Below are 26,917 nucleotides of genomic sequence, written 5' to 3' on the forward strand. Positions count from 1 at the left end.
TTCTAAGGTTTTGTCCAGAGTGTTGTCTGCCCTGATGAAATACATGCGGAGATACATTATTTTCCCAGAGGAGGGTGATTTGGCCATTGTGAAGGGTGATTTCTATGCCCTTGGACATATCCCCAACATCATTGGTGCCATTGATGGGACCCATGTGGCTTTAGTACCCCCAAAAGACGATGAGCAGGTGTACAGAAATCGAAAAAGTTACCATTCGATGAATGTCCAGGTGGTCTGTTTGGCTGACCAGTACATCTCGCATGTAAATGCCAAGTTCCCTGGATCAGTGCATGACGCGTATGTCATGCGAAATAGCAGCATCCCTTATGTGATGGAACAGCTACAGAGACACCGTGTGTGGCTAATAGGTGACTCTGGTTACCCCAACCTGCCTTGGCTATTGACCCCTGTGAGGAATCCCCGGACCAGGGCAGAGGAACGCTACAATGAGGCACATGGGCGAACTAGGAGGATTATAGAACGGACCTTCGGGGTCCTGAAGGCCAGGTTTAGGTGCCTGCATATGACAGGTGGATCCCTAATGTACTCACCAAAGAAGGTGTGCCATATCATCGTGGCCTGCTGTATGCTTCACAATCTTGCATTACGACGCCAGGTGCCTTTCCTACAGGAGGATGGTCCAGATGGTGGTGTTGTAGCAGCTGTGGAGCCTGTGGAGAGTGAAGAAGAGGAAGACGACGATGACGACACGGACAACAGGGACACAGTTATACAACAGTATTTTCAGTAGCACACAGGTAAGAATCACCCACGCCTTTTTACATTTACTTCTGCCCTCCTGCATCTCTACTTTCTGTGTTTCCCCCAGTTCATTTTAACTGATTTTTGACTTTCCCTTCCCTTTTCAGAGCTGTATGACCCACAGCGTGACTGCTGCTTTGTTTGCCCATGGACTAATGCTTATAGACATTGGTATGTTGTAATCACATTGTGACTGAACATTATTGCACCGTTATGTGTAATACATTTGTAAAGAATACAAGCAGACTCCTGATTTTTGAAGTGCAATTGGTGATTTATTTAAAGTGCTGCATATGGGTCCATGATAGTAAAACGGTGATGGGTGGGGGTGGAGTAATGTCCATGGCAGAGTCCAATTCTCAGTCGCACAGGTGCATTGTCCATATGCCTGTGGAAGGATGGAGCAGGGGCACTTCAAGGTTGGACAGGGTGACAATGTGGGTCAGTGGGATGACATCAGGGGGTATTGTTTGCTGGCAGGGGTCTTGGCATCCTACTCTGTCTTCTTGTGAGATCTCAGGTTCCGCTTGCGGGGTGGTTGATCTTCAGCAGGAGGTGGGGTTCTGGTGGCCAGTCGTTGTGAGGGGGCCTCCTGTCCACTAGCGCCGGCGGAGGTGGTAGGCTGTTCGTGGTCCGGGCTAGTGACAGGGCCCTTTGGGGTGCCACATGGTCCTGCAATGAGGTGACTATCTGGTTGAGGGCCAGGACGATGGTCCCCATTGCGGTACCTATGATCCTGAGTTCGTCTCTGAACCCCATGTACCGTTCCTCCTGCTGTGCCTGGATCTCCTGGAACCTGGCCAGTACCGTCGCCATCGTCTCCTGGGAGTGGTGGTATGCTCCCATGATGGTGGTGAGGGCCTCTTGGAGAGTGGGTTCCCTGGGCCGGTCCACCCCCTCTCGCACTGCAGCCCTCCCAGTTCCCCTGTTTCCCCGGGCCTCTGTCCCCTGGACGGTGTGCCCACTACCACTGCCCCCAGGTCCCTGTTGTTGTTGGGGTGGTGGGTCAGCCTGGGTGCCCTGTAGTGGTGGACACACCGCTGATTGACGCGTCCTGGAGACAGAGGCATGGGCCCGCTGGGTGGGAGCTGTGCTGGTATTCCCAGAGGGGGTTGGGTCTGCTGTGGCCTGTGTCTGTGTGTGGGGAACCGACTGTCCAGAGGTCCCCGATGGTCCGGGCTGGTCATCAGGTTCTAGGTCGACAGATCTGCTGTCATCACTGGGGACCTGTTCTGGGGGCGGGATGGACAAATCTGGACCCTCCTGGCCGGTGTGTTGGCGTTCGGGCCCTGCAGGGGTGAGGGTGGGGGTGGGGGTTGGCATGCTGGTGGTTGGGGGGGGTAGGGTAGTTGAGATTAGACTTACCAGAGTCCATTCCTCCGCCTACTCCAGCAAGGCCCGCAGGATGCAGGATGTTCAAGACCTCTTGCTCCCATGCTGTGAATTCGGGTGGAGTGGGTGGGGGTCCGCCGCCAGTCTTCTGCACAGCGATGTTGTGTCTTGACACCATCGACCGCACCTTCCCCCATAGATCGTTCCAGCGCTTTCGGATGTCTTCCCGGTTTCTGGGATGCTGTCCCACAGCGTTGACCCTGTCGACGATCCTTTGCCATAGCTCCGCCTTCCTGGCTATTGTGGTGTGCTGCACCTGTGTGCCGAATAGCTGGGGCTCTACCCTAATTATTTCCTCCACCATGACCCTGAGTTCTTGGTCCGAGGACCTGGGGTGTCTTGGGGGTGCCATGGGGTGGTGTGGGTTGGTGTTTGTGGTGATGAGTGTGGTGTGTGTGGTGGTGTGTGGTGTTTTGTGCGTGGATGTAGTGTGGGTGATGATGTTGTGTTCCTGTGTGTGTTGGGGTTTTCGATAGCTGTGCTCTCTCTCGCCTTCTCTCCGAATTTCTAGTTGTGGGGGTTTGTGGGTGATGTGGGTGTGTGTTTTATAGTTGATTGGATGTGTGGGAGTGTTTTTTGTATGTGTATCAGGTGTGTGTATTTCAAATTGTCCAATGTGGCTGTGTTTTGGAGCTGTGTGTGTATTTTGAACGCAGCGGTGTGTACCGCCAATGGAATACCGCGTTTGACAGACCGCCACGTGGATTCGTGGGTCGTAATGGCATGGGCGTGTTTGTGTTGGCGTGACGGTGGAGGTTTGGTCATCTCCAGTTTATCGCTGACCGCTGATGAGGCGGCCTTCCGTGGATGTCGGGTTTTTGGCGGCTTGGCAGTTGTGGGTCAGAATGACCGTGGCGGTTTACCGCGGCCGCAGCAGTAGAATGGCGGTCTTCTGACCGGCGGTAAGAGCCTTTTACCGCCGAGGTCAGAATGACCACCAAAATGTGTTTAATCAAAAGCGGTATTTCCAATCAGTCAAAACATTACAACACTCACTCCTGGCCTGCCTAGGTCTGTTAACCCCATCTTCCCTTAGCCCAATTCTGCTGTGATGTTGCTCACCCTGGCATAATTTCATATGCTCTGGTTGAATGGGTAGCTGGTGATTGACTTTAATGTCAAAGCATATTGAAAAGGGGCTGAGATTGCTAATTGTTGCAACAGGGGATGGCATTTCTCATTCTACATTGCAGCAGGATGACGAGGTGCCCTGGGACTCCCTCCGACATCACTATCACCTTCAAAGCCCCGCTGCCTCAGGGGGGTGAGACAGTTAATTGTTGCACCAGGGGACTACGTGCCACATTCTACATTGCAGCAGGAAGAGGAGGAGTCTGGAACACCCTCCCACAGATCCATTCCTGTCAAAAGGTATGTTACATCTTTCAGGAATTTCATATGTGAGATGATTCTTCAACAACCCATTTTGAACATACTGCCCAAGGGGACCAGGCTTACTTTTTAGTTCAGTCTCTGAACCCAGTTTTACCCAGTGCTCAAGTGGATCCCACATATGTTGGTAGTGGTTGTGAATCAATTGTAGACTACATTTTGATCTCCTCACTCCTTTCTCACTTTTTAGTTGACTTCCAGGTTATATGGGCTGGTTGGATTGATCACAATACCCTAGTGTTACCGTTAAAGCATTGGCACCATAGATAATTCTTGCCTGCCCCTCCACAGAGGGGCATGTTTACAAAGAACTGGCGCAGTGCGGCTCTGTGCCAAAATTGACAGTGCCACAGTGAATTAGTTCTGAAATGCAGGGATGTGCTGTATTTACAAAAATATGGCACATGCCTGTGTTTCCCCCTGCACAGGCACTAAATTAGATGCCGAGTGTCAATGCAGCCACTCTTTCGCCATGGTGCAAGGATGGGTGCATTGCGGGGGATGTTATTTGTTTGTGCAGGAAGGGAAGCCTTCCTGCACAAAAACAGTCTTCAATGGCAATTTGCTCTTTCTATGTGTGCTGCAGAACCCACCACTCATAGAAAGAGCAGAAAACAAGGAGAAATGAAAGCATTTCTCCTCGTTGAACCATACTAACGCCTCCCTTGAGGTGGCATTAGATTTTGGCGCTGCCACAGATTTATGATTTCTTGTAAATATGGAGCAGCGTCAAAATGCAATGAGTATTGCTGTGGAACGCCCACAGCAACACCCATTGCATGCCCCTTCCATGCAAAGTGCTGTGTGTGAAGGGGCTGTACTTACAAGGTGGCTTAACGCCGCCTTGTAAGCATGGGGCAGTGAACAGCGGCATTGAAGCAACACAAAAATTGACACTCCAGTGGTGTTGGGGCTTGTAAATATGCCCATAAGTTTCTTGCTCCTGTGGATCAAGGTAGGCGACTGAAATTGACTAAAGTGATCCCAGAGGAGCTTTGTAGAAAAGTATTGTGGCAGATGAGTAATGAGTTTGAATGCTGCCTACATCTTGACTCAGACTCTACAGATGTTCTAATTGCTTTTTCTGCGCTTTGTGATAGCGTGAGGGCTTTTCTTACTGTTTCTAGTCAGGCCATAGTATCTCCAGGGGGGAACGCTAGTTTGACAAGACCTGCTCCAAACACATTGTGATCTAATATAGGTCCTCAAATGTTCCCCAGGGGATAGAGGGGAGGTGAAATGTGTATGTGCCATTTATGAAAAGGCTATGATGGGAAGAAAAGAGGCTTTGAAGGGTGATGGTTAGGAACAATTATTGAGAGCTAGCATTCTCAATGATAGTGTCACCTTTTGGAGAGTTCCTAATCAACCTTTTTTAGAAGCTGAGGATGTGTCTACTTTGACTTCAGTGATAGATGAAACCAAATGGTATGATCATTTCTCTCACATCTATTCTTTTGATTTTGGGACAGAGTCTTTAATACACTCTGTTGAAGAGAAGGAGTTGGGTAATCCTGACCTTTCTTTTTCCATTGATGAAGTTGTGGGTGCCATGAGGAGATGAGCAGGTAACAAGGATCTGGGCCCTGATGGAGTTCCCGTAGAACTTTTCAAGAGTGATGTAATTATTTGGGCCCCCCTCATCATCCAAAGTTTTTTTTTTTATAAACAATTTTTATTGAGATTTGAATGAGGGATACAAAAGGAAACCCACAGATGTCCCCAGCACCAATTCCTCCATATATATATATATATATATATATATATATATATATATATACAACCCTCTGCATGACAACCTCATCATCCATAACCCTTTCAGAGCAACATACACATTAACAAAAATAGTTTGAGCCTCGTAGAAGTTCATGATAGCTGGCCCAGCCATCTCCCCCACCACACCCTGGCGTGTTTCAGAGAACACCCTGGTGCTTCATCAACTGGTCTCTCCTGTCATGCGCACCAATCAACCCCTCGTCAACATTTCGAGAGGGAAGGTGGACTCTAAGAGTTCCAGCTGGTTGCAATGTCTCTTTTCACCATCATCAAGGCCATCCCTACAAAGATACCTTCTGATCGTGGACCATCTACACTTTCCATTACCCCCAAGAGAACCAACAAAGGGGACAGCGGAACCTCTCATCCCTCTATATCAGTGAGCTTATTCAAAATCTTCTTCCAGTATCGTGCAATGAGTGGACATGCCCATATCACTTTATAGAAGTTTGCGGATGTTGCCGAGCATCTAGAGCATTTATAGTCAGGGAGGAGCCCTGCTTGATACAGTCTATTGGGTGAGTGATAGGACCCATGTAAGACATACAGTTGTAGCAATTGTAACCTGGAAGACATTTATATTACCTTTGATGCATCAAGGCATCTCACCACTCTTCTTCCTCAAGGGGGCCCACCCATTGTTCCCATTGAGCTCTAACATGAGTCAGATCACCTGGTGTACGGTTAATCAGCATTTTATACACTTGAGACACACCTCCCCTTCTCAGTGCCCCCATAACCTATTTGGCCTCAAGCAGACTGTATTCTGGAAGAGAGTCATGGTGGGATAGATGTACATTGAGGCCGTGATGAAGTTGCAGATATTTATCAAATTGAGTGCGGAAAAGTTAATAGATATCCTGTACGTCTTGTAATGGCTGTACCAGCACATACATCCCCAAGCAGAGAAATTCCCAATAAGTCCCATTTACCAAATTCTTGCAGGGCCGCTGACTCATTCAACCAAGTTCCCTGCCAGAGGGGTGTCTGTTGGGTCAGAATGTTCATCCTTTGAGGATGCCGCAGAGCCAGACACAGAGTACCACTTTAATCACTAAAGCCATTGCTGTAGGGAGCGGGAAGCCTTAAAGCAGATCTAGAATCTATAGGAAGCTGAGAAGTGAGCTCCAGCTGATATGCCAGGTCTGCCCATCCCCTGGTAAACCACTCATGGATGACCAGGAGTTGGGTTGCTAAATAATTCAAGTACGGATTAGTCATGCCCATCCCACCGTCATAGGTACTCCTCTGAGAGTGTTGCAATGCGATTCTGTGTGTAGCTTCCCGGCAGAGAAATGAAGACGCGTTTCTATCCAATTCCCAGAACCAGGAGTTCAGGATCGGGAGTGGAAAGTTTTGAAAAATATATAGGAGCTGGGTAGAATCATCATTTTGTAAATCTCATCAGATCTGAGTTGGCCTGACATGCCAAAAGTGCAAGATATAGGGACCATGTCAGCTCCAGAATAGTAGTGAGGCAGACTCGGTCCTGGTCTGCCCAAGTACTTAAAGGTCAGCCTGCGGATAAGCACCGCATCTTGCCAAGCATAACAATCGCGGGTTGGCACCAGTGGCATCAATACTGATGTAGAGGGATTCATACAAAGCCACAATGCCTCTTTAAAGCAGCGCAGTAAATGAAGGCTCTGCAGGGCCTTTCTAATCAGCTGTGCTAATGGCTCAATGGCCAGGGCAAAAAGAAGAGGGGATAGAGGGCAGCTCTGCCGTGTCCCCCTTCGAATCAGAAATGCACGGGAGAGAGCACCGTTAAGCCGAATGCAGGATACCAGATTCACATAAAGGGTGTTGACCAGCTTGCGGAAACAAGGTCCCATACCCGTTCGATGAAGGATGAGTTCCACATACTCCCAATCCACTGTATAGAAAGCCTTCTCGAAATCAACAAAAAGGAGTGTCAGATCAAAAGGCAAGCAGTTGCGATGAGCCAGTGCTGTGTGAAGGCTGCATATACAGTGTCTCGTGCTCCGGTTAGCCTTAAAACTGCATTGGCCTGGATGTATCAAAAGTGGTAGTACCCTCTTAAGGCAGGTCGCCAGAAGAGTGGAGTATAATTTAACGTTGCTAATGATGAGCAAAATCGGCCTGTAGTAAGTACAAGACCTTGACGGTGAGTGTGTTTTTGGATTCACCACAATAGAGGCCATATCCATTCCCTCCGGAAAATAACCTATTATATCCACCTCATTCTATAAGGTCAGAAATGTGGGCATCAGATTGTCTCGAAACACTGTATAGTATTCCGACTGGAAGCCATTGGGGCCCTGTGTTTACTGGAGGCCATTGAGGAGATTGCTTCACTTATTTCCTCACTCGAGATTGGTTCATCTCGGATCTCTGCATCTAGCCTAGGTAACATGGGAAGAGGCATGTCCTTCAAAAATTGGGGTGCATAATCCAGGTCCACAGTCGGTGATGCTCCATATAGCCTTGTATAACAATTTGCGAATACTTCCACCTCCTCCTGTAGTTTGGTCACCCTGTCCCCATGTGTATTCATTATTTCGGGGACAATTCTAGATTTCAGTCTTGAACTCATTTCTATCCCCCTCACCATCCCTGTCATGACCGCCTTGATGGCCTCCCAGAGGGTGCCTGTTGCCGAGCCCCAGCCCTCGTTGAGTTCAAAGTAATTCTGGATTTCTTTCCGCAGGTGTTGGACACATGATTCTTGTTGCAGGTACCATGCATTCAATCACCACTTTGGGTGAGGCTCCTATTCCCTAGAGCTGATAACACATTGAAGCGGGCATGATCAGAAATGCCCTGAGGAAGGATCTCTGTGTGAGTAAGGTGACAGCAGTTCACTGCCAGCAAAAGAAGGAGATCTATCCTGGAGTGAGTGTGATGTGTGAGTATATTGGCACGGTGCCACATCCTTCAGGCAACACAATGCCCCAGGGAGGTCAACCAGCTCGCTAAAGTATTGGCTGTGGTACTTCAAGTAACTGAGTGCAGACTCGAAGTGTCCAGTCGGAGGTTTGCGACTGCATTAAAATCCCACCTTAGGAGAGTGATCCCTTGAGATAAATCTAGTAGCAATTTAACTAGGTCAGTTAAGAATATGCAAAGGGCTACCGGAGGGGTGTAAACACTTACCAAATTGATTGTGCATTCCTCTAAAGACCCAGTGAGGGCCAAGAAATGCCCTTGTTCGTCTCTCTGCACCTGGGTGACCAACAAAGTGAAGGAACAACGTAAAAGGAAGGCAACCCCCCTCTATCCCTGGACAAAACCACTGTGATAGACCATATCAAACCCTTTGCAGTTCAGAAAGGGAAAGAGATCTCCCATAAAGTGGGTCTCCTGGAGCAGCAGCACATCAGGGTGGTGAAAAAGCTAGTACCACGGTGCGCTTTATCTTATCCAGGAGACCATTAGCATTCCATGAAATCGCTTGCATGGGGCTTACCATATATCAGTGTAGAGAGCATGAATAGTTGCCATCAGAGTTCTCCCCTCACCCCTTTCCTCTTGGGATCAAGTCAGGGGATCCAGGATTGTCTTGTGTATATCCATAATAGCGCCTTGCCAGGTGAGGTGTGCGCTTAGATTCGTGAGGACTTAGGAAAGGGGAAAAACAACAAACTGCACTGCAAAACAACAACTGAAGCATTTCAAACAGTATGCTTGCCCACCCCCAACTCACACCCCACCCCATACTTCCCCCCAGGAGCATCTGTCACCCCTATAAAACATCTATTTTGGAAAATCATGATGAGAAACCTAATGAGCAGTGGCGGACCCCTCCATTAGGTAGGATTATGAATAGCCAAGAGTTTTAGTTACTTATAAGCACCCAACCGCACCAGGCATGCCCTTCAGCTGTGTGCAGCAGGTTTTGGCTACGGGGCCTGGCTTGTAGCCAGGCCCTGCGTCCAACCCTCCATTGGTGCCCACTCCCTACCTGGTTTGGGCCTTAGGGCCCTCATCCCGCCGGCCCTCCCTCCCTGGTCCAATTTTGGCCCTGCAGATTCCATCCCCCACAGCCTGCTCAATTATCTTAAGGAAGAGAGGGGGCCTTAAAAAATGGCGCTTAACCGGAATAGCTTAATTTTTTAATGCCTGGGTCAGGGCAGGTGTTAAGGGACCTGTGGGCTTATTTCCATGGTGGGAGACCAGTCCATAGGTGCACCTCCCTGCACCCTGGGACACCCCCTGCCAACCTCACCCACCCCTGGAGGACACCCATGGACGGAGGGACCCATCCCAGGTAAGTCCAGGTACGTATTTCGTTTTATTTTTAAGTGGCATGGGGGGCCTAACTTGGGCCCCCCTACATGCCACTGTGCCCAGTGACCATGCCCAGGGGACTCCTGTCCCCTGGGCATGGCCATTGGGCAGGGGGGCATGACTCCTTTGCTAAGACAGGAGTCATTTCCATGGGGGTTGTGTGTCATAAAATGACGCTAGTCAGGTTAGCGTCATGTATTTTGACGCTAACCAGGCCGCAGCGCCGGCTAGCGTCATTCCATAAATATGGCGCCCGGCTGACGTGTAGAAATGGCAGCAGCCGGCGGTAATCTTTTTGACGTAAATCTGCGCAAGTGCAGGTTTGCGTCAAAAAGTATAAATATGGGCCCAAGTGTGCATTGATGGAGATTGCAGGGGAGCCTGAATGCCCTCACGGCTCCAGCCAGCTCCCTACCTCCTGGGGAGCCTGCATTGCTCCTGCTTCCCTACCCGCATAACAATGGGCAGGAAACATATGAAAACTCCACTGCCAGCGAGCGAAGCAATGTTCCACCTCCCACTTGCTCGGAGCAGAGTTCGTGTTTGCTCCAACTTGGCGGGAACTGTCACAGCTCCTACCAAGCAAAAGCAAACTTCTTTCTCCCGAGAATGGGCAACTCAGGAGATGGGAGGAGATGGCCCTAGGAGGGTGGTGGTCCCCCGGGCCGTATATGTCCTGGAGGGTCCGCACGGCCCCCGTGCATACATTTTAAATTTAGTCCCAGAGAGGTGGTAGTCTACGACCTTGAATGAGGAACAGGAGAGGGGGGGTCTAGACACCCCCAGTCCATATTACTAATCAAGCTCCGGGGAGGTGGTTGTCCCCGAGGTTCATAAGAGCCCAATGAGGGGGGTTTGCACGGCCCACTAATATATTTTTTTTAAAGGGGCCCCATGCACCTCCCTCTTTTGTTTAAAAATGCACTATGCCCTGGGACCTGGCCGTAGTGGGACTAAAGTGTGAACAAGCACAGGAGAGCACGCTTGTTTTTATTTTGTTTTAAATTGTCGGATTTGCAGATAATCTGTGCATTTCAGCAAAACATTTTGTTAAAAAATGCTTTTTTGCCCTGGTGGGGTCCGAGGAGGACTCCAGCATCAAGTCTAGGTGGTAAGGGTATTCCTATCCTGCCCACTTTTCCTTTTTTTTTTTACATTTAAGTTTTTTGGGGACTCGGCTGAGGCTGAGTTCCAAATGGCCAACACTTCAACCAGGAAGTGTTGGCAGGCAATCAGATCTCAGCATGAGATCCCTGGGATCTGTGGAGCCTCCGCATCCCTAGATATACAAATTTAGTTTTCATTTAAATACTCTAAAACTACTGAACGGATTACACCAAATAACAAATAAGCATGATCTGTGCACCAAGATCTAGCTTCCTGCCAAATTTGATGAAAGTCCGTTCACTGGTTCGGCCTGTAGTCATGTCTAAAAACCCTATGGGATAATGCATTGGGATAACACTTTTTGGGGCTCCTCCTTGAATCACCCCCAAAACTTTCATAACAGCAGCTGAAGTGAGTGGCTTACTAATTTTTTATATTTTGTGGAGAAACTAAAACACTTTTCCCTATGGAAACTAGGTCCTACCCATAACTACTGACTGGCATATACATTCCCACTATGGTAGCATGGTTGGACTAGGGTTGTGCAGTAGCAGACTACAGCACATGAGGAATATGTTTTCTTAAGCAAAAAGCTGCAGAAGCTGCAGCAGTGAGTTGATACGCTCATGTTTCTGGAGCTGTCTTAAGAACATGCCCAACTGCTTCTTAAAACCCCCAAAACACAGAATTACTGTGACATTTTATAACATTTATGGGAAAACAGACTAGTTCAGCAGCTTCACCCTATTTATACTTAATTCGCATACCACATGATGCATCCACTCTTAACTCCTTAGAGGGCTTTTAATTTAAAAAAGTACAATTTGTAACACAAAAGGGCACATTGGCACACAAGACCATAGCTCTGAAAGGGACCACTTTTTGTCTGGGTGTTTCATGCTTTAGTACAGTGACGTCACTCACAGAGAAAGGAACCAATGGCTCTGGTGGGCAGTAGCAAAAATGTGAACTTCCCAAAAGCACACAGCAGACTATAAATATCTTGATATCAGTATATTATACATATTTTTGGTAGAATCATAGGTTCTTGGCTAAAGCCAGATCTAAAAAATGAACTACACACACTATATATGTGGCAAAATAACTTGAGCACATTCTTGATCAGGTATTTCAATTGTAGTTTCAGCCTGACTAATACCAATTTAAATGAGTTCAATTGAGAGTTAAGTTATGAAAATTTATTTTAGATGGCAATTGTAACATATTTTGAACGCTTCTGCCCCCCTGGTTCTGTTATGTCTTTTAAACATTTTTCGGAGTATAGGCCTACATATGCAAAATATAATACACAATGATTGCTTTCTGCTCCTCTAAATTGCTGAATCTGTTTTTGGTTAAGGCTTTAGGAAAACATGGGAAAATTGACTATCTATTCTCGAACGCAGCCAAGGACCTCTCATACAAGAACACCTTTGACACCACCGAAGAAGAGTGGACTGAGGTAAGACTGCATAGCTCTGAAAGGATTCTCCTTTTACGAGTCTCAGATTTGTTCATTGTACTATATGCAGTTCAGACAAGTCATTTGTTTTTCAAGCGCTAAGTTCTCTGAGTGTTCTCTGTAACTTATGTGCAGTAGGGAAGAGTCAATTCAGGAGGCTCAAACCAAAGTAGAGAAAAAGAGTAGCATGCAAAAAAAACAGGGTTTTTCAACAGATAGAACCAAAGTTCCTACAAAGAATATTTCAGAATGGGGAAGGCTTTTAGTTCACCCAGATGTCATCACTCAGTCAAGTGCCTCAGTGCCTTGATGCCACTCTGGTGGAAAGAGCACTATATAAAACCATTAAATAAATAAATGAATGGACATGCCACTTCTGAGCACCAAAAGGTAATCATCGGAGAATCTCATTTCCTACACTCTCACTAGCTCAAAAGTAGAACCAATCAAGGACATAAAGACAAACAGATTACCCCCGGACCCAGTAGGAATGAGAAGACCTGACGAGTGACGAGCATGGCAAAACAGACTTCTGGGAAATGACATCCTTGTGCTTACCTTCTCCCTCTAACTGTTGGTCTGGCATCCAGACTGGCGGCAACTTCTAGTCCGATATCAGGCGTGTGGGATTTGTCACTTTTAAAGTGCGAGACAGGCTGGATGAAGGCCGATGGGCTGCTGCTCTCACCCTTTAAATTTACCTCACAGCAGCTGGCTGCCAGTACAACATCCCATTCGCTCACTCTTCTCCCTAGGGCTAAACTGATCGAAAGATGCCTTTAGTGTCTCCATATTGTTCACCCTCTTTCTCCCAGAATCCTCTAGCAAGGAATTCTGGAATATTAATCTACACAATGCAGGATGCCTGCCAGCTCTTTAGTTTGCGCTGGTTGTTCCCAATCCAAGATGGTGACTCCTTTCTGTTCGGTATTTCCTGTCCTATGGTATAGGTAAAGCCAGATGCTTCTTTACTCCTTATGTCACAACACTTATTTGGTTCCTGCTGGGGTATTTTCAGGCTCCTGGTAGCTCTAGGATTTTCCTGAGTTCTCTTGTCTAGTGATTCCCATTGTTGGATTTTCCAGTTAATCCTGTCTTCTCTTTTTTGTGGAGGTTGCCTTTTCCTTGGGCTTCCCTTCATCCTCTCAGAACCTTGCTGCCTTCAAGAATATTTTTTGTCTTTGGGCCTTTTCCTCCATTTAGGAATCCTTCTGGAATGTGCCATCTGTTTAGGTGCTTTCAAGTGATAGTGGCATTGTGGTTACTGAAAGATGTCGTCTTTACCTCTGTAAGATCAAGACTGTTAAAACCTTGCCTTCCTGATCCACCCCCAGTCAGAAGTCTCTTGCTATTTGTACTTCACCTGAGAGAACTAACAGATTGTGACACCCGGCTCATTGTCTTGGGCCAGATACGGCGGTACCAGGTCAAGCCTCGACTCAGGCAGTGCAGGTCGATCCAGGTAAAGCCTTGAGCCAGAGAGTTGAACAACAGTTCCAAGAACTTCCAATTTTGTGTGGTGAGAACTTAGTCCTACGTTAAGCTCTTTATGCTGGAGTTTCTGATGTCCCCATTGTTTCCTCACCTACACTATGTTTCTCCGGAGCCCTGAACAAGTTGAAAGAATTTTAAGGTTCTTTGACTGTCTTTTTTGCCTTCTGTCCTTCACATTGATGGGGGCTAAAGTAGGGTACCTAATCAGCACATTGTCTGATCCAGATTAGCCTGGACAACCCCTTCAGTAGCTACAGAAGATCATTGCTTATCAAAGAACTCTGATTTTCTAAAACATTCAAATGGATGTTTGAGATATCAGACCTTGGGTTCTCTGCAGAGGAAGCCCTTTGTGACATTCAGCAAGGAAATAATTACCTTGCATCACCATTGTTTGTAAGCTAGCTGTCGAGACAATGTGGATTAAGTAGACCCTTGTCATTCGTTTTTGCAGGGGCCTTAGAAAAGAGATAAATGACAAATTAGTGTACGTAGTCCTAGCTGAGACTATTTCCAAGCTTATGGATGAGGAATTATTAATTGAACCTTTCTAGCATGAATGAAGGTCTGAAAGAAGTAGAATGCAACCCACTTATGCCTTGGAAGGCACCCGAAGCAATGTCTGGAAGGCTGAAGCTTCTTCTGAAAAATCTTCTGCGTCTCCTATTGAAGAATTTTCGGCTGCTTCTAGTGATGAGCCAATGCAAATTGGTCTAGCCCGAGGAACATCTTTGGATAGCGAAAGAGAGCATTGATGCAAGCATGGGCTTTTTTTGTAATGTGTATCACCTTAGCATTTGACTTGTTTTTGACCAGTTTATCCTCAGAAATCCTCAGGAAAGGCCAGGTCCTGTGCTTTTTGAAAGGGAAAAGTACAGAAATATCTTACAGCCCTTTTATTGGATTTTCTGAGACATACAATTCACTTTTCCTTTTGCCAATGCAGCTGGAGCTTTTGAATGTAAGGACAGAGAGAATCCTAGATAGCGCAGTTAGTGACTGGATACCAGTCTGGAGCAAGAAATGATGTTCCTCCAGCTCCCGAAGGAGACTCCAGAACAAGTTCAAACAAAAGAGGTGACAGCTCCTTTGAAGTTAACATTTGAAGAACACCATGAGTTTGCTTCTTTTGACCTTATTGCTCTCCTAACCATACATTGATTTCGGGAATACTATGGCTTGGGCATCACAACCCTGGAAAACTAGAACAACTTACATGTCCAAACAGTTTTGTCACAAATGCTGCTATGCAACAGAAGATTATTGGACCAAAAAGCGCCCCCCTAGAACGTTGTGGTGGACTCTCATTGTGGTGAGACTATCATTCTCTTTCATAGGGTTCAAGCTCAATATCAAGAATATGCTGACCTCTTACAGAAAGCTAAAGAAGTGCTCTTACCTCCTCATCGAGAGTTTGTTCACACCATTCCCAAAAGACATGGATCACTATTCCATTTGGAAGAATTTATTGTCACTCAGAATCTGAAAGAGAGGCCCTGAGATAATATCTGCAAGAAAATAATCAGAATGCTCTCTTTTCCCAATCCTCTGCACAAGCCGGTTCCTCAGTGTTCTTTCCAAAAATGGCAAACAAACTGAGACCCTGTGGTGACTTCAGAGGTTTATACAAGATTGCCATCAAGGAGAGGTACCCCTTTCCTTTATTGAAGGATCTACTGAAATCTGTCCTGAGAGTTAAGATTTTCATTAAAGTAGACCTTTGCGGAGCGTATCACCTCTTGCAAATAAAAGAGGGGATGAATGGAAGACAGCCTTCTGAACCCCCTTCAGACACTTTCAATATAGTGTAATGCTGTTCAGGGTGATTAATTCCCCAGCAATCTTTCAGCACTTCATGTACCAGGTCTTAACTGACATACATGTTACCTATCTGGATGATAGCTTTTTTTTTTTTTTTTTTTTTAAGGACCCTCTTCTTTATCATCAGTCAAGTGCTATCTAGACTCTGCAAAAATCAATTATTTTGTAAACGAGAAAACTGTGAGTTCGACCAGTCTCAGGTGAAATAATTAGGCTTCCATTTAAACAACACCAGAATTAACTCTGGAATCTATGGATCATCAAAAGGTTTCTGCCACTTCAGATTGGCCACCTTCTGCCAACATCAAGGAAGCTCAGTGTTTCCTTGTCTTAACCAGTTCTTGCCAACAAGTTATTAGGGATTTTGCCCTATTAACTAATGAGAAAAACTGAAACATTAAGAGGCAAATGCCTTGTTGTGGCTTTCTGTGGGATTCTAGAGCTGAAGAAGTCTATATTAAATTAAAACAAGCCTTTACTCAAGCCCTGGAATTGTACCATTCACATACCAGTAAGAAGTTCATCATGGAAACCAATGCCTCTTATTGAGCCACTGGAGCCATATTCCTACAACAGCAGAAAGACAATGATGCAGAACACCCTATTTTATACCTATTGCACATCTACCTGATTCCCAAATGCAATTTCACTGTTCTGAAATGAGAATTCTTATCCATGAAGATTGCTTTTTCAGACTAGAGACAATTTTGCATGGGGCTAGATCCAAACTGACCACCGAAACCTCCAATGTCTTTGAAATATGCAGAGAAGAATAGTTGTAGGGCCTGCCGGGCCTGTTTATTCAACCAGTATAGCTTTATCATCATTAATACGTCTGGCTCTAAGAATACTTGGGAAAATTCATCCTTTTGCAGATTCCTGAGTCTCTATCCACTTTTGATCAGAATATCCATTCTTCACAACAAATTATTGGGGTGATGCAATAGTTCCTTGAGAGAGTGCAAACAAACTATTATAAAGTCTTTAAGAAAGAATGGGTGTCTTTACATGGACTGATTCAGAAGCAAGGATATTTTGTGTTTAAAGGGAATCATTTATTCATCTCTTACAAGGCTCTAGGATTCGAAGTCCTTAGAGTGTGTCATGACTCCCCTGTTTCTGGTCACAGAGGTGCTACATCCAATGTACAGAACTCATACTCCTTTAATTTTGGTAGCCTTCTATTCAAGAAGACATTGAACTCTATGTCAGCTGTTGCCCTATTTATGCTTAAAACAAGACTTTTCCCATACAGCTTTCTGGGTTACTTTGTCCTTAACCACTTCCTCCTGAGCATTGGCACACTCTCCCTATTGACTACATCACAGCATTACCCCTGCTTGCATGGAACTGAGTTATTATATTGATTGTTGACCCACTGTACTACTCTAAAACACCTACCCCCTGCAAAGGGCTTGGCAATCTTTTTTCAGGGAATCTTCTGACTTCATGGGTTACTTCAAGTTACTATATCTGACAGAGGCCCTCAGTAAATCTTTCATTTTTCAAAGTCTTTTTTTTAAATCCCTTCAGATTGAGGATGCCTTGTCCTCATGTTTCCATTCCCAGACTAAAGGTCAGACTAAATGACTTGACCAGGGTCTCAAACAGAATCTTTAATACATTTTTAGCTTTGGTTGAGTTTTTTACAATAATTCTGTCCATAGAGCAACAGAGACTTTGCCATTCTTTTGCCTTAATGGTCATCGACCCAGGACATCTCCTTTGGGCCCTCAAGATTCCATTTTTATCTTCTAGCTGCTAGTTTCTTTTGTAAGTTAGAAGATGTCAAAGAAAGATTTTTTAATCTACAGGACTCTAAGAGGATGATGAAATCTTCTGCTTAGCCCATCAATTCCAGACTCCTGCTCATCAGATTGGGTACAGGGTTTGTCTCTCTTCTAAATTTCTGCCTACTCCCCTTTCCCTGTACAAGTCCAAGCCTTTATTTTAAAGCCCTTTCAGGAATGTCCAAATCATCAATCATGTTACTTTTCGGATTCAGTTACCTTCCAACTTGGAAAGTCCAGCCTGTGTTTCATACCTCTCAATTGAAACCTTATTGGAAGTATCCTTTTCAACATCTTTAATTTGGAGAATAATACTCCTAAATTTGAAGTCCAGGAACCCTCTTTCCTTTAGGAAGAGACTTCAATTCTAAATTTAATGGGAGGGATATCCATCAAGTAGGCAGTGTCTATTCCCAAGCTGACCTCTGTAGGTGGGACGCGTGGCCCTTGAGTGCGAGTCCAGCACATGGAAGGCTGGCGAGCCACTGGGTGCACCCTTTAAACTTATCTCAAGGCAGATGGCATGCCGGTACAACCTATTGTGCATTCTATCTTCTCCATGGAGGAGGGTGCAGCTGATAAGGAGATCCTTTCACCATCTTTAACCACCCTGTTTCTCCCTGAATCATCTACTAAGGATTTCTGGGACATTATTCTACCCAATGCAAGATGACCACCATCTCTATGGTTTGCACAGGGTGTTCTCAATCCAAGATGGTGACTACTTCTTCCTGTGAAGTATTTTCTGTCCTAAGGTATAAAAGCCAGCTGCTCCTTTACTCCTTGTGTCGCAACACTTCTTCATTTACAGTTGGTGTTTTACTTTGTTCCTGATAGCTCTGATTTTTGCCGACTTCTTTTTTCCAAGTGGTTCCAGTTACTGGATTCTCCAGTTTTTCCTGTATCCTCCTGTTTTTCAGAGGTTGCCTTTTCCTTGGGCTGCTGTTTCTCTTCTTAGAGCCTTGCTTCAATCAAGTATTTGCTTTGCTTTTGGAACTTCTCCTTCAGAAAGGCACCTTTTACTGAGGTGCTTTCAAGTGTCGACATCATCATGGCTTCTGGAAGGGTTCACCTTTACCTCTGGCAGTTCAAAACTATTAAAACCTGGGCTCCCTCATCTACCCACAGTAATAGACATCGTACTCCTGAGAGCTCTGAACTTACCAACTCAAATAAAGAGTCATTCAGGACAGACAGGTCACTGTATCATCTCTGATGCCTCCTGAGAATCGAGGTTCATACGAGCCTTCCCCTGATCGCCAATAGACAGTGAACAAAGGAGATAACATTACTGCTCCGATCAACTTAAGGATAAACTTGTTATTGGCATGTGTGAGCATATGGATCCAGCCCTATGTAAAAAGATTTAAGCAAACCATGGACATTTTAATATTATGTTGAAAACACATTGCTAACCAGATCCATTATCAGTTATGCTGTCCAGTGCTTAAACGCATATTTCAAGTGGTCCTTTGCACATTTTGTCCTGAAAAATGGGTGCCCCAGTGATTTTATCTTAAATCTTTGTAAAGCACTTCAGACCTAGAGCATTCTCCTCATTTAGAAAAGTGGTGCCAATGGGAGGGATGTGGATAAAGGTAGTTACTGTAGTTACTCTTTATTTTTATCAGCTCCATAACATCAAGAAAACAAGTAAATGCAATGGGGAAATGTAGTGTGAGAACCTAGCAAAACAGGTAATAGCATCATTATCCCAGAAATGTTAATGTTGCAGTACTACTAGTGCAAATTATGCTACTGATAATTATTACACTTACTACTGCACCCATATTGCTGCTTTAAGGGTTGCCCTTTATGATCAGAGGAACAGTGTGTTGCTTGTAAAAAAAGTACAGCTAATCATAATAACATCCTCATCTCTTGATAAACATAATTGGTAAAATGTAATCTCCAAACAAGCCAACCTTGGGAGGGCTGCTGTTTTTGACCCTCTCTCAGAAAAATACATTCAAGATAGATAATTGTTACCCATTTCATTTTGTGGTTTGTGGTTTCAGGTTTTTCACACAAATGTAACTGCAACGTTCCTGTTGGTGAAGCATGTCCTTCCTCACATGCAGAAGCTTGGGTAAGATGCACAAGAGCAAACGAATAAAATAAAAATAACTGCCTTATTTAGAGATTGGCAGATGGGACACTCTGTCACAAGTAGGGTGAAAATCACGCCCTCCCTAAGTACCATAGGCTATAATCCACTTGTAAAAAAGGGTTTCTGCTATCTTTGTAATTGAGTCCAAACTCCAAATAGGCCCAAAATATAATTATATGGTTTCAGATTACTGTGGCTCAGTGGTGGATGTATTTTCTTACTGTCATGTTACAGAGGGTGTCAGAATCAATTTTAATTCTAACTAGTCAGTACTATAGGAAGGGTATGAGATTATGCAGAACAATTGACACCACTTCCATGGACTATCCTAGAGGACATGAGGGTTTAAGGATTCAGAATGATGCGTAAACAAAGGTCTAGGGAGGGACACACTCATACTTGCTTGCACCCAAATTTAGTGACTGCTCCATGGAGGTGGTGTGACCCCAGGGCTGCAAGGGGGCCAGGAGGCCGCCCTCATTACTTTTGCATACTTCCCCAGGAGGTGGTGGTCCCTGGGGCTGCGGGGGCCAGGAGGTTCCCCATTAAAAAAAACAATGCCCCCAGGACCTGGTCCACCTGAGGGCCTATTAAAAAACAAGCACAGGAGTGCAGGGCCGCTCCTGCTATGTCCCGGGGTGTCCACCACTGGGACATCACTTTTTACTGTGTTTTGGCTGCCACAGCAGGTACCGCTGTTAAACAGTGAAGCTTTCATCTCTATTCCCTGGGAACAGAGATGTAAGGTTTGCTTCACCAAGCAGGGAGCTGCTGTTAAAGCAGCTCCTTGCTTGGTGAAGGAAAGGGACCATGGGGTAGGCCTTGAGGCTTCACCAGTGGTTCTAGATAGCCTGTAAAGGGCATGTTTTCAAAACATAAATAATTATAAAAAAACATGTAGGGACCGCAGGGCTGCCCTTGAGGGTTCCCTTGTGGTCCCAGGTAGCCCATAAAGGGCTAAAAAAAACTATTAAAAAAATAAAACATCAATAGCTCAGTGTGAAGGTCACAGACCTTTACTGAGAGTAGAGGGTTCGAGTCCAGCTGGACTCTTTTTCCTTTAAGTAAAAATATTTAAGGGACATATAAAAGGTGATACATTTTTCTTTTAAAATTGTGCATACATATCTCATTCTAAGTATAACATACATCAAAGTCTAAAAAACTCAGTCTCCCTCTCACTCTCTTTCTCTCTCTCTCTCTCGCTTTCAATCTCTTTCTCCCACTCACACACCCACTTACGCATCCACTCACAGACCCACTCAGACACTCACGCACCGACTCACAGATGCACTCAGACACTCACGCACCCACTCACAGACCCACTGACACCCTTATGCACCCACTCACAGACCTGTGCATACACTGACGCGCACAGTAAAACACTGATGTACGCACTTTCACACCCAAACAGACACACTCACAGCCACTCTCACCCCTTCTTACACCTATTCTCACACCTAGAGAGATAGGTTGCGGCCAAGTCCTGCCGTGCACGGCCAAAGGGCCATGTGCAGAGTGGGGTTGGTTGGTTAGGGGAGTTGGCTGCAGATACTGGCTGCAGGCCAACCTTTGTGGGCAACCTATGCTGTGCCCGGGCAAAGGCTGTGTATGGTGCAAGGATGGGTGCTTGTAGACGGTTGGCTGTAGGCCCTGCGGCCAACTGCCAACATACACAGACTAAGGCCATGAGCAGCGGTGGTTGAGATAACGTATAGTAATTAAAATACTTATATGTTAAAAAAAACTAGAAATTCACTAAACAAAACAAGGGTTACAAGGACGTTATGGTTAGGAAATAGAATTTAAAAGCAAAAGAAATTCACTTAGAAAAACAAAGGTTATAGGGACGGCATAGTTAGGATGATATTTCAAATGTACAAAACCATGGAAATTCAGATGTTATAGTTAGAGTTATCTCAAGTAACTATAATTTGTGTCCTAAGGTAACTATAACTCGCACCTACACGGTGCACTGCTAATTACCCCACAAATTATGACACTGATGACACCGTTGATTCCCTGTAATATTTGCAGTAAAATATTTGACAAAAAATTGTGTATTACTTGTAATAACGCAACAGCTGAAAGTTTTTTTGTGTGTAAAATCTAAACCTAACTTTAACATCCATGTAACCTTTGGTTTTTTAGTGAATTTCCAAAGTTTTTTAATTCTATTTCCTAAAGATAATATCCCTGTAACGTTTGTTTTTTTCACAGAATTTCTAGTGCTTTTTGAACGTTAAGTAAGATGCCCATTGCAATGCACCGGTGGGTTTGACAAAGAGCCTGGCCTGGCATTGTGCTGCCACCACCCAAGCTTGCAGCTTCTACCCCCCTCCTCCTTGCCATCCATTGTCCAAGTACAGGCCCTTGCTCCCTCATTACAGCCCTGTGTGGCTGTTATGCTGCCTTGAACTGTTAGCTTGCTGCCACATCCACCTCCTCCCTACCCTTTGATGTCCAAGTCCATGCACCAGCCCTCTCCCTCTTGCCAAACACGTTCCAATGTGCTACAACTGCCACCTCCCTCCTTCCCTTCATGGACCGGTATGCTGCAACTTTCCCTCCTTTCTATCCAATATGATCAGCTTTTGGCCCTTGTCTCTTCCCCTCTGTTCCTTTTTGTTCATGTGCAAGGCTCATGTCAATTCCTATTGCTTTCCATGGTCTTTTGTGGTGTACTGCCCTCCTGCTTGACCTGTGTGGTGTATTGTGTTGCTGCAACCCAACGCTTGCTCTTTGAAGTCAGTTTGGTGCCCCTGCCCATCTCCCTCCTGCCCTCTGTTATTTAACTCCATGTCCCTACCCCATTCTACCTCTCCTCTCCCCCTCTCTCTCTTTCTCTCTCTCTCTCTCTCTCTCTCTCTCTCTCTATATATATATATATATATATATATATATATATATATATAGAGAGAGAGAGAGAGAGAATTTTACATTCATTTATCAACACTACCCACGCCTAAACTTCAAAGTTTTGAATTTTGTCTATCTGAGTATCTTTAACACTACCACCAAGGGTGTGGACTGTAGGGGCACCATTTGGGGAGCTAGGACTTACTCAGGCTGGACCCAGGTGTCGGTTCAAGATGGTGGGAAATGTTTATGTCTTCGAGGCTCTGATCAGGAGGCCAGCCAACTATCCTTGGAGTCACTCTGGAAGTTCTATGTTCAAGCAGTGGGGACGGCTCATGCAGCAAGACAGGCTTCAAAGGGGTCAAGCCAGGCTCCAGGCAGCAAAACATTTCAGGGGCAGCAAAGGAGTCTTGTGGAGTACTCAGCAGAACTCAGTAGCACGCAGTGCTCTAGGAGTCCTTCCTCAGGTCAAGAAAGTGAATTGAAGAGTGGGTCTGAGGGTCTTCTTTTTATACCCGGTGCCTTTAATGAAGTTGAAGAAGTTTCTAGAGAATTTCCTTTGAAGTGCTTGAAGTTTCCTGCTTTCCCTGCCCTGGAGGCTGGCTATCTGCATTAACAATGCGGGGGTGACAAGTCCTTTGTGTGAAGGCAAAGCACAGCTCATTCATTTGCAGGTCAGGCTGAGCCCATCTCCAACCCCCATCCTGCCAGTGATGGCCCATCCAGGCCCACCAAATCCCACTATTGTGTGGCTGCCTGGAGGAACCAACAAAGTGCAACTGCCAACTACACTCTGTCACGTAATTCAGGAACAGGTTTCAGGCAGCAAATAATTATGTCAGGAAATGTCAAATTTCGAAAAACAGCATTTTCAAAATTGTAAGTTAAAATCTGACATTACCATTAAAGAGGGTTTTAAATTACAATTTCCAAGACACCAGGCATGAAATAGGTACCTGTACCAAATCAAACGTTATCACCTATTAAATGTAACAAAGCAATCCAATGTTTTGCTATTGGTAAGGTAGACCTTACAGTAGTGAAAGATTAATTTAGATGTTTTTCAATGCCAGGACATGTAAAATCTCCAAACTTTTGATTACAATGCAACCTGCCCTATGGGCTACCAAGGGCCGGCCTTAGAGTTGCCTTATGTACAATACGGGGGAAGTTTAAGGCTTGGCAAGGAGGTGATATTGCCAAATTGCCTTGTCAGTTTAAAACTGCATTCAGGCTGCAATGGCAGAACTGAGACATTCTTGAGTGGGTGTCACAATAGCTGCTGCAGAACCACCAGTAGAATTTAATGCACAGGCCCTTGTTAAATGGTATGCTACTTTACTAGGGAAATGTAATATGCCAAGAAAGAAGTATCTCAAACAGATAGACTCACCAAAAAATGTAAATATTTTTCCCCTACAATATTTGGGCTCCTGCCTTCCTCAGGTGATAAAAGTTTGTTTGCTAGTCTCTTCATAGTTGACACTACAGGATTTTTGTAAATGAGTAAAGGTTCCAATTAGAATGTTTAATCAAGGCAGTACTGAGAGCTATTTAGATACGCAGTATAGTAATCAGATGGTCTTGCCAGTGATTTTCATACCGTTGGAAGCAATGATTTAAAAGGTATATCCAAAAGTTTTCTCTAGAGTCCTGTAGTTCTTCCTTTAAGACGTGTTCTGCAGGCAAAATCTTCAAATCAGATCGCAAATTGTCCACAAGGTTGAAAGGATTGCCTGCAGGCTAGTCAGGTTTCTCATTATTTGTGATTACCTTAACAATACCTACCAAGCGTGGTAATTGCATGCGTGTTAAGGGCACAAAACGTATCTGCCTGCTGAAAGGCATGCATTGTAAAGGCAGTGTCCTAAAGAAACTGTGTGTTAAAGGCTGTTTCTCCTTGCTGACATGCCACATACTGACACAAACATGCACACTACTCACACAAACAGGTGTGACTCCTAAATAGCGGGACCAGGATATTGTGGGACACTAATATAGTGGACAAAAGAAGAAGGGACAAATATTGAAAGGTATTCATAGATTTCTATATCTAGCTTCACATCTATGTACCTTGACAATATAAATATCATCAAGGTGAATACATGAGAAGTTAAAAATAGTACATCTACACTTCCATCTGTGTACTTACTGTTCAATATGTTGTCCCTCAAAATTGTGTCCATGAAAAAACACACACACATCATTTACTCAGCACACACACAGACACACACACAAGCACACTCACACTCACACATGCGCAAACACACACACACATACACATATAAATAAATATATGATCCTGATTCTCATCTTTTTTTCAGGGGTGGATCCATTGTTTTGACTTCATCTGCAGCTGCCTATTCATTTTTCCCAGTAAGTATGCTTCATTGTTTAGTGGCTACAGGGCCAGAAAGGCGAAGAAGAGAATTAAATCATCGTCTGGTTTGAACTATTTTGCTTCTTCTCACAGTTTGTGGCCTCGTTAGAGACAGCATTGATACCCATAACTTAACCTATACTTTGGCCCTGTTTATGAGTAGGTCACTAGTTTCTGACCCTTATGTAAACCCATTTGAGAGGCAATTCTGAGTTTTCTGCTAGTGAACACATGATGGACATGAAATAGTTTATGCATCAATAAATTTCCAGACTTGGAATGGGAACAGTGTACAGTATTTACTGTAACATGGATTTTAGTGCAGTAAGGTCCAAAAGCTGCACATTATTCCTCAACACTCAGAATACTTGATAATTCTTGCTTCTGGTAAATTCACTTCAGTGTTGGATTTTTATCAGATGTAATAACTATCACAGGTTACTCATTATCATGCCGTTAGAAAGAGATTTGAGTCTTCTCTTTACTCATGACTGGATGTATTTCCTGTCTATACTTTGCTTGTTGTCTTGCTTTGTCAACAGTTAATGATAGTGAACTATGTTTTCTTTATTTTCTTTCTAGTATTTGTGATTTAGAACATTATGGAAATGCATCCTGCTCCTTCTTCACACTTTCTCTGGCACCTCCTACTGTTTTTATTACCACATCATTTCGCGATCCCCACCTCCAGTTATTCTCTGGTGCCTCTACTCCCTAGCCTACCTTGGTATTCCTCTCCCCCTCTCTCTTTCTGACATAGGGCACTGCTGGACTCTCTGTGTTTTTGCACTATTTTGCTCTCTCCTCTCTCTTCCCCACTCCCAAGATTTCCAACACTCTGGTAGCTGTTATTGGCTTTCCCAAAATTGTGGTTGCATTGGCAAAAGTCAATTACTGTGGTTGGCCATCTACGAAGGTATTTTTTATGGGATCACTGGCATAATATAGAAATAAATAAAATTGTGTAAAAAATATTGTATCAAAAATATTGTTTATGAAAATATTGATTTCTTATCCTTATAATGGTAAGTACAAACAAAAATAAATATTGAATGACAATATTGTTTCACACTGGTATCTTTAAAAAACATACAAAAATGTAGCTAGCTAATATATATGTATATATAGTTTTTCCCCAAAACTACTGAACGAATTTGCACCCAATCACAAAAAGCATGATCTGCAGAACGAAATCTAGCTCCGTGCCAAATCTGGTGTAATTCTGTTCAGTAGTTCGGGCAGTAGGGGTGTCTAAAGGTCTTATGGAAAGATGAACGGGGAAATGCATTTGGGGACCCCCTTTTTCTCGGCCTCCACTTGACAGATCACCCCGAAACCTTCAAGAAAATAGTTGCACTTAGCAAAGTATACGTTTTGAAAATTTCATAAATATTCATCAAACGGCGCCAAAGTTAACTAGGTCCTAACTATAACTACCTAGTGGAGACCACCATTTGGCTATATATATATATATATATATATATATATATATATATATATATATATATATATATATATATATATATATATGTATATACATATATATATATGTATATACATATATATATATATGCTTTTCAGACCAATTGTTTTGCAATTAATTCACAAGTGGCAGCGCGCGGTTTTGTGGAATGGAAACATCATGAAATGATACAGGTGGCGAGGAAATACTATGTTCCTGCATGTGTACTGTACACTTGGGGACTGATAAATATGAAAACTTCAAAGGCACCTTACGTCATCCAGAAATCAGTGGGGCATCCTTATCAAGATGCTTGGTGAGTTGAAGTCCTACAATTATCATGCCACAATACCGATGCAGCCCTAACTGAATAACTATTCTGGGGAAAAAGGGCCCGAGGCAATGCAGTAAGTCACAATTTTATTATCACAGAGACAGAGGTCAAAGGGGCTAGCAAAGATTTATTCTGGTAAGACTTATTTTGAACAGTATGCCTGCACAGAACGCTTTACTGAAATGTTCAAACACAGGTTCTGCTAATGAATTAACTCTATGTGAATGTCGTCTTTATTAATGGAAGTACAATTATAAAAGCACTGAGCATAAACTACACAGAGACTGTTATGACCTCTCATAGTATGTTTACTTGTGAAATGAGCAGAACATATATATATATAGATGTTAAAGTAGTAAATCCTAAATATTATAATATATGCCATTATTATATTAATTAAATAAATCCACAATTTTTTAATATTTTATATATATATATATATATATACATATATATATATATATATACTTATATAAACACACATGCATATGTGTGTGTATGTTTATATGCGCGCACACACACATA

At 44.2% G+C, this 26,917-nt stretch overlaps 1 protein-coding gene across 1 annotated transcript in view; it reads left to right on the forward strand.

The window, feature by feature from the left end:
• Positions 1-26,917, forward strand: part of LOC138266552 (dehydrogenase/reductase SDR family member 4-like) — a 208,403-nt gene that overhangs the window by 119,913 nt on the left and 61,573 nt on the right. The window contains exons 5-7 of the mRNA XM_069215404.1: positions 12,041-12,142; positions 19,266-19,336; positions 24,541-24,592. Coding sequence (XP_069071505.1) covers positions 12,041-12,142; positions 19,266-19,336; positions 24,541-24,592 — 225 coding nt within the window. The remainder of the gene's footprint in view (positions 1-12,040; positions 12,143-19,265; positions 19,337-24,540; positions 24,593-26,917) is intronic.

This window comes from Pleurodeles waltl, chromosome 11, assembly GCF_031143425.1.
Source record: "Pleurodeles waltl isolate 20211129_DDA chromosome 11, aPleWal1.hap1.20221129, whole genome shotgun sequence".
Classification (NCBI taxonomy): domain Eukaryota; kingdom Metazoa; phylum Chordata; class Amphibia; order Caudata; family Salamandridae; genus Pleurodeles; species Pleurodeles waltl.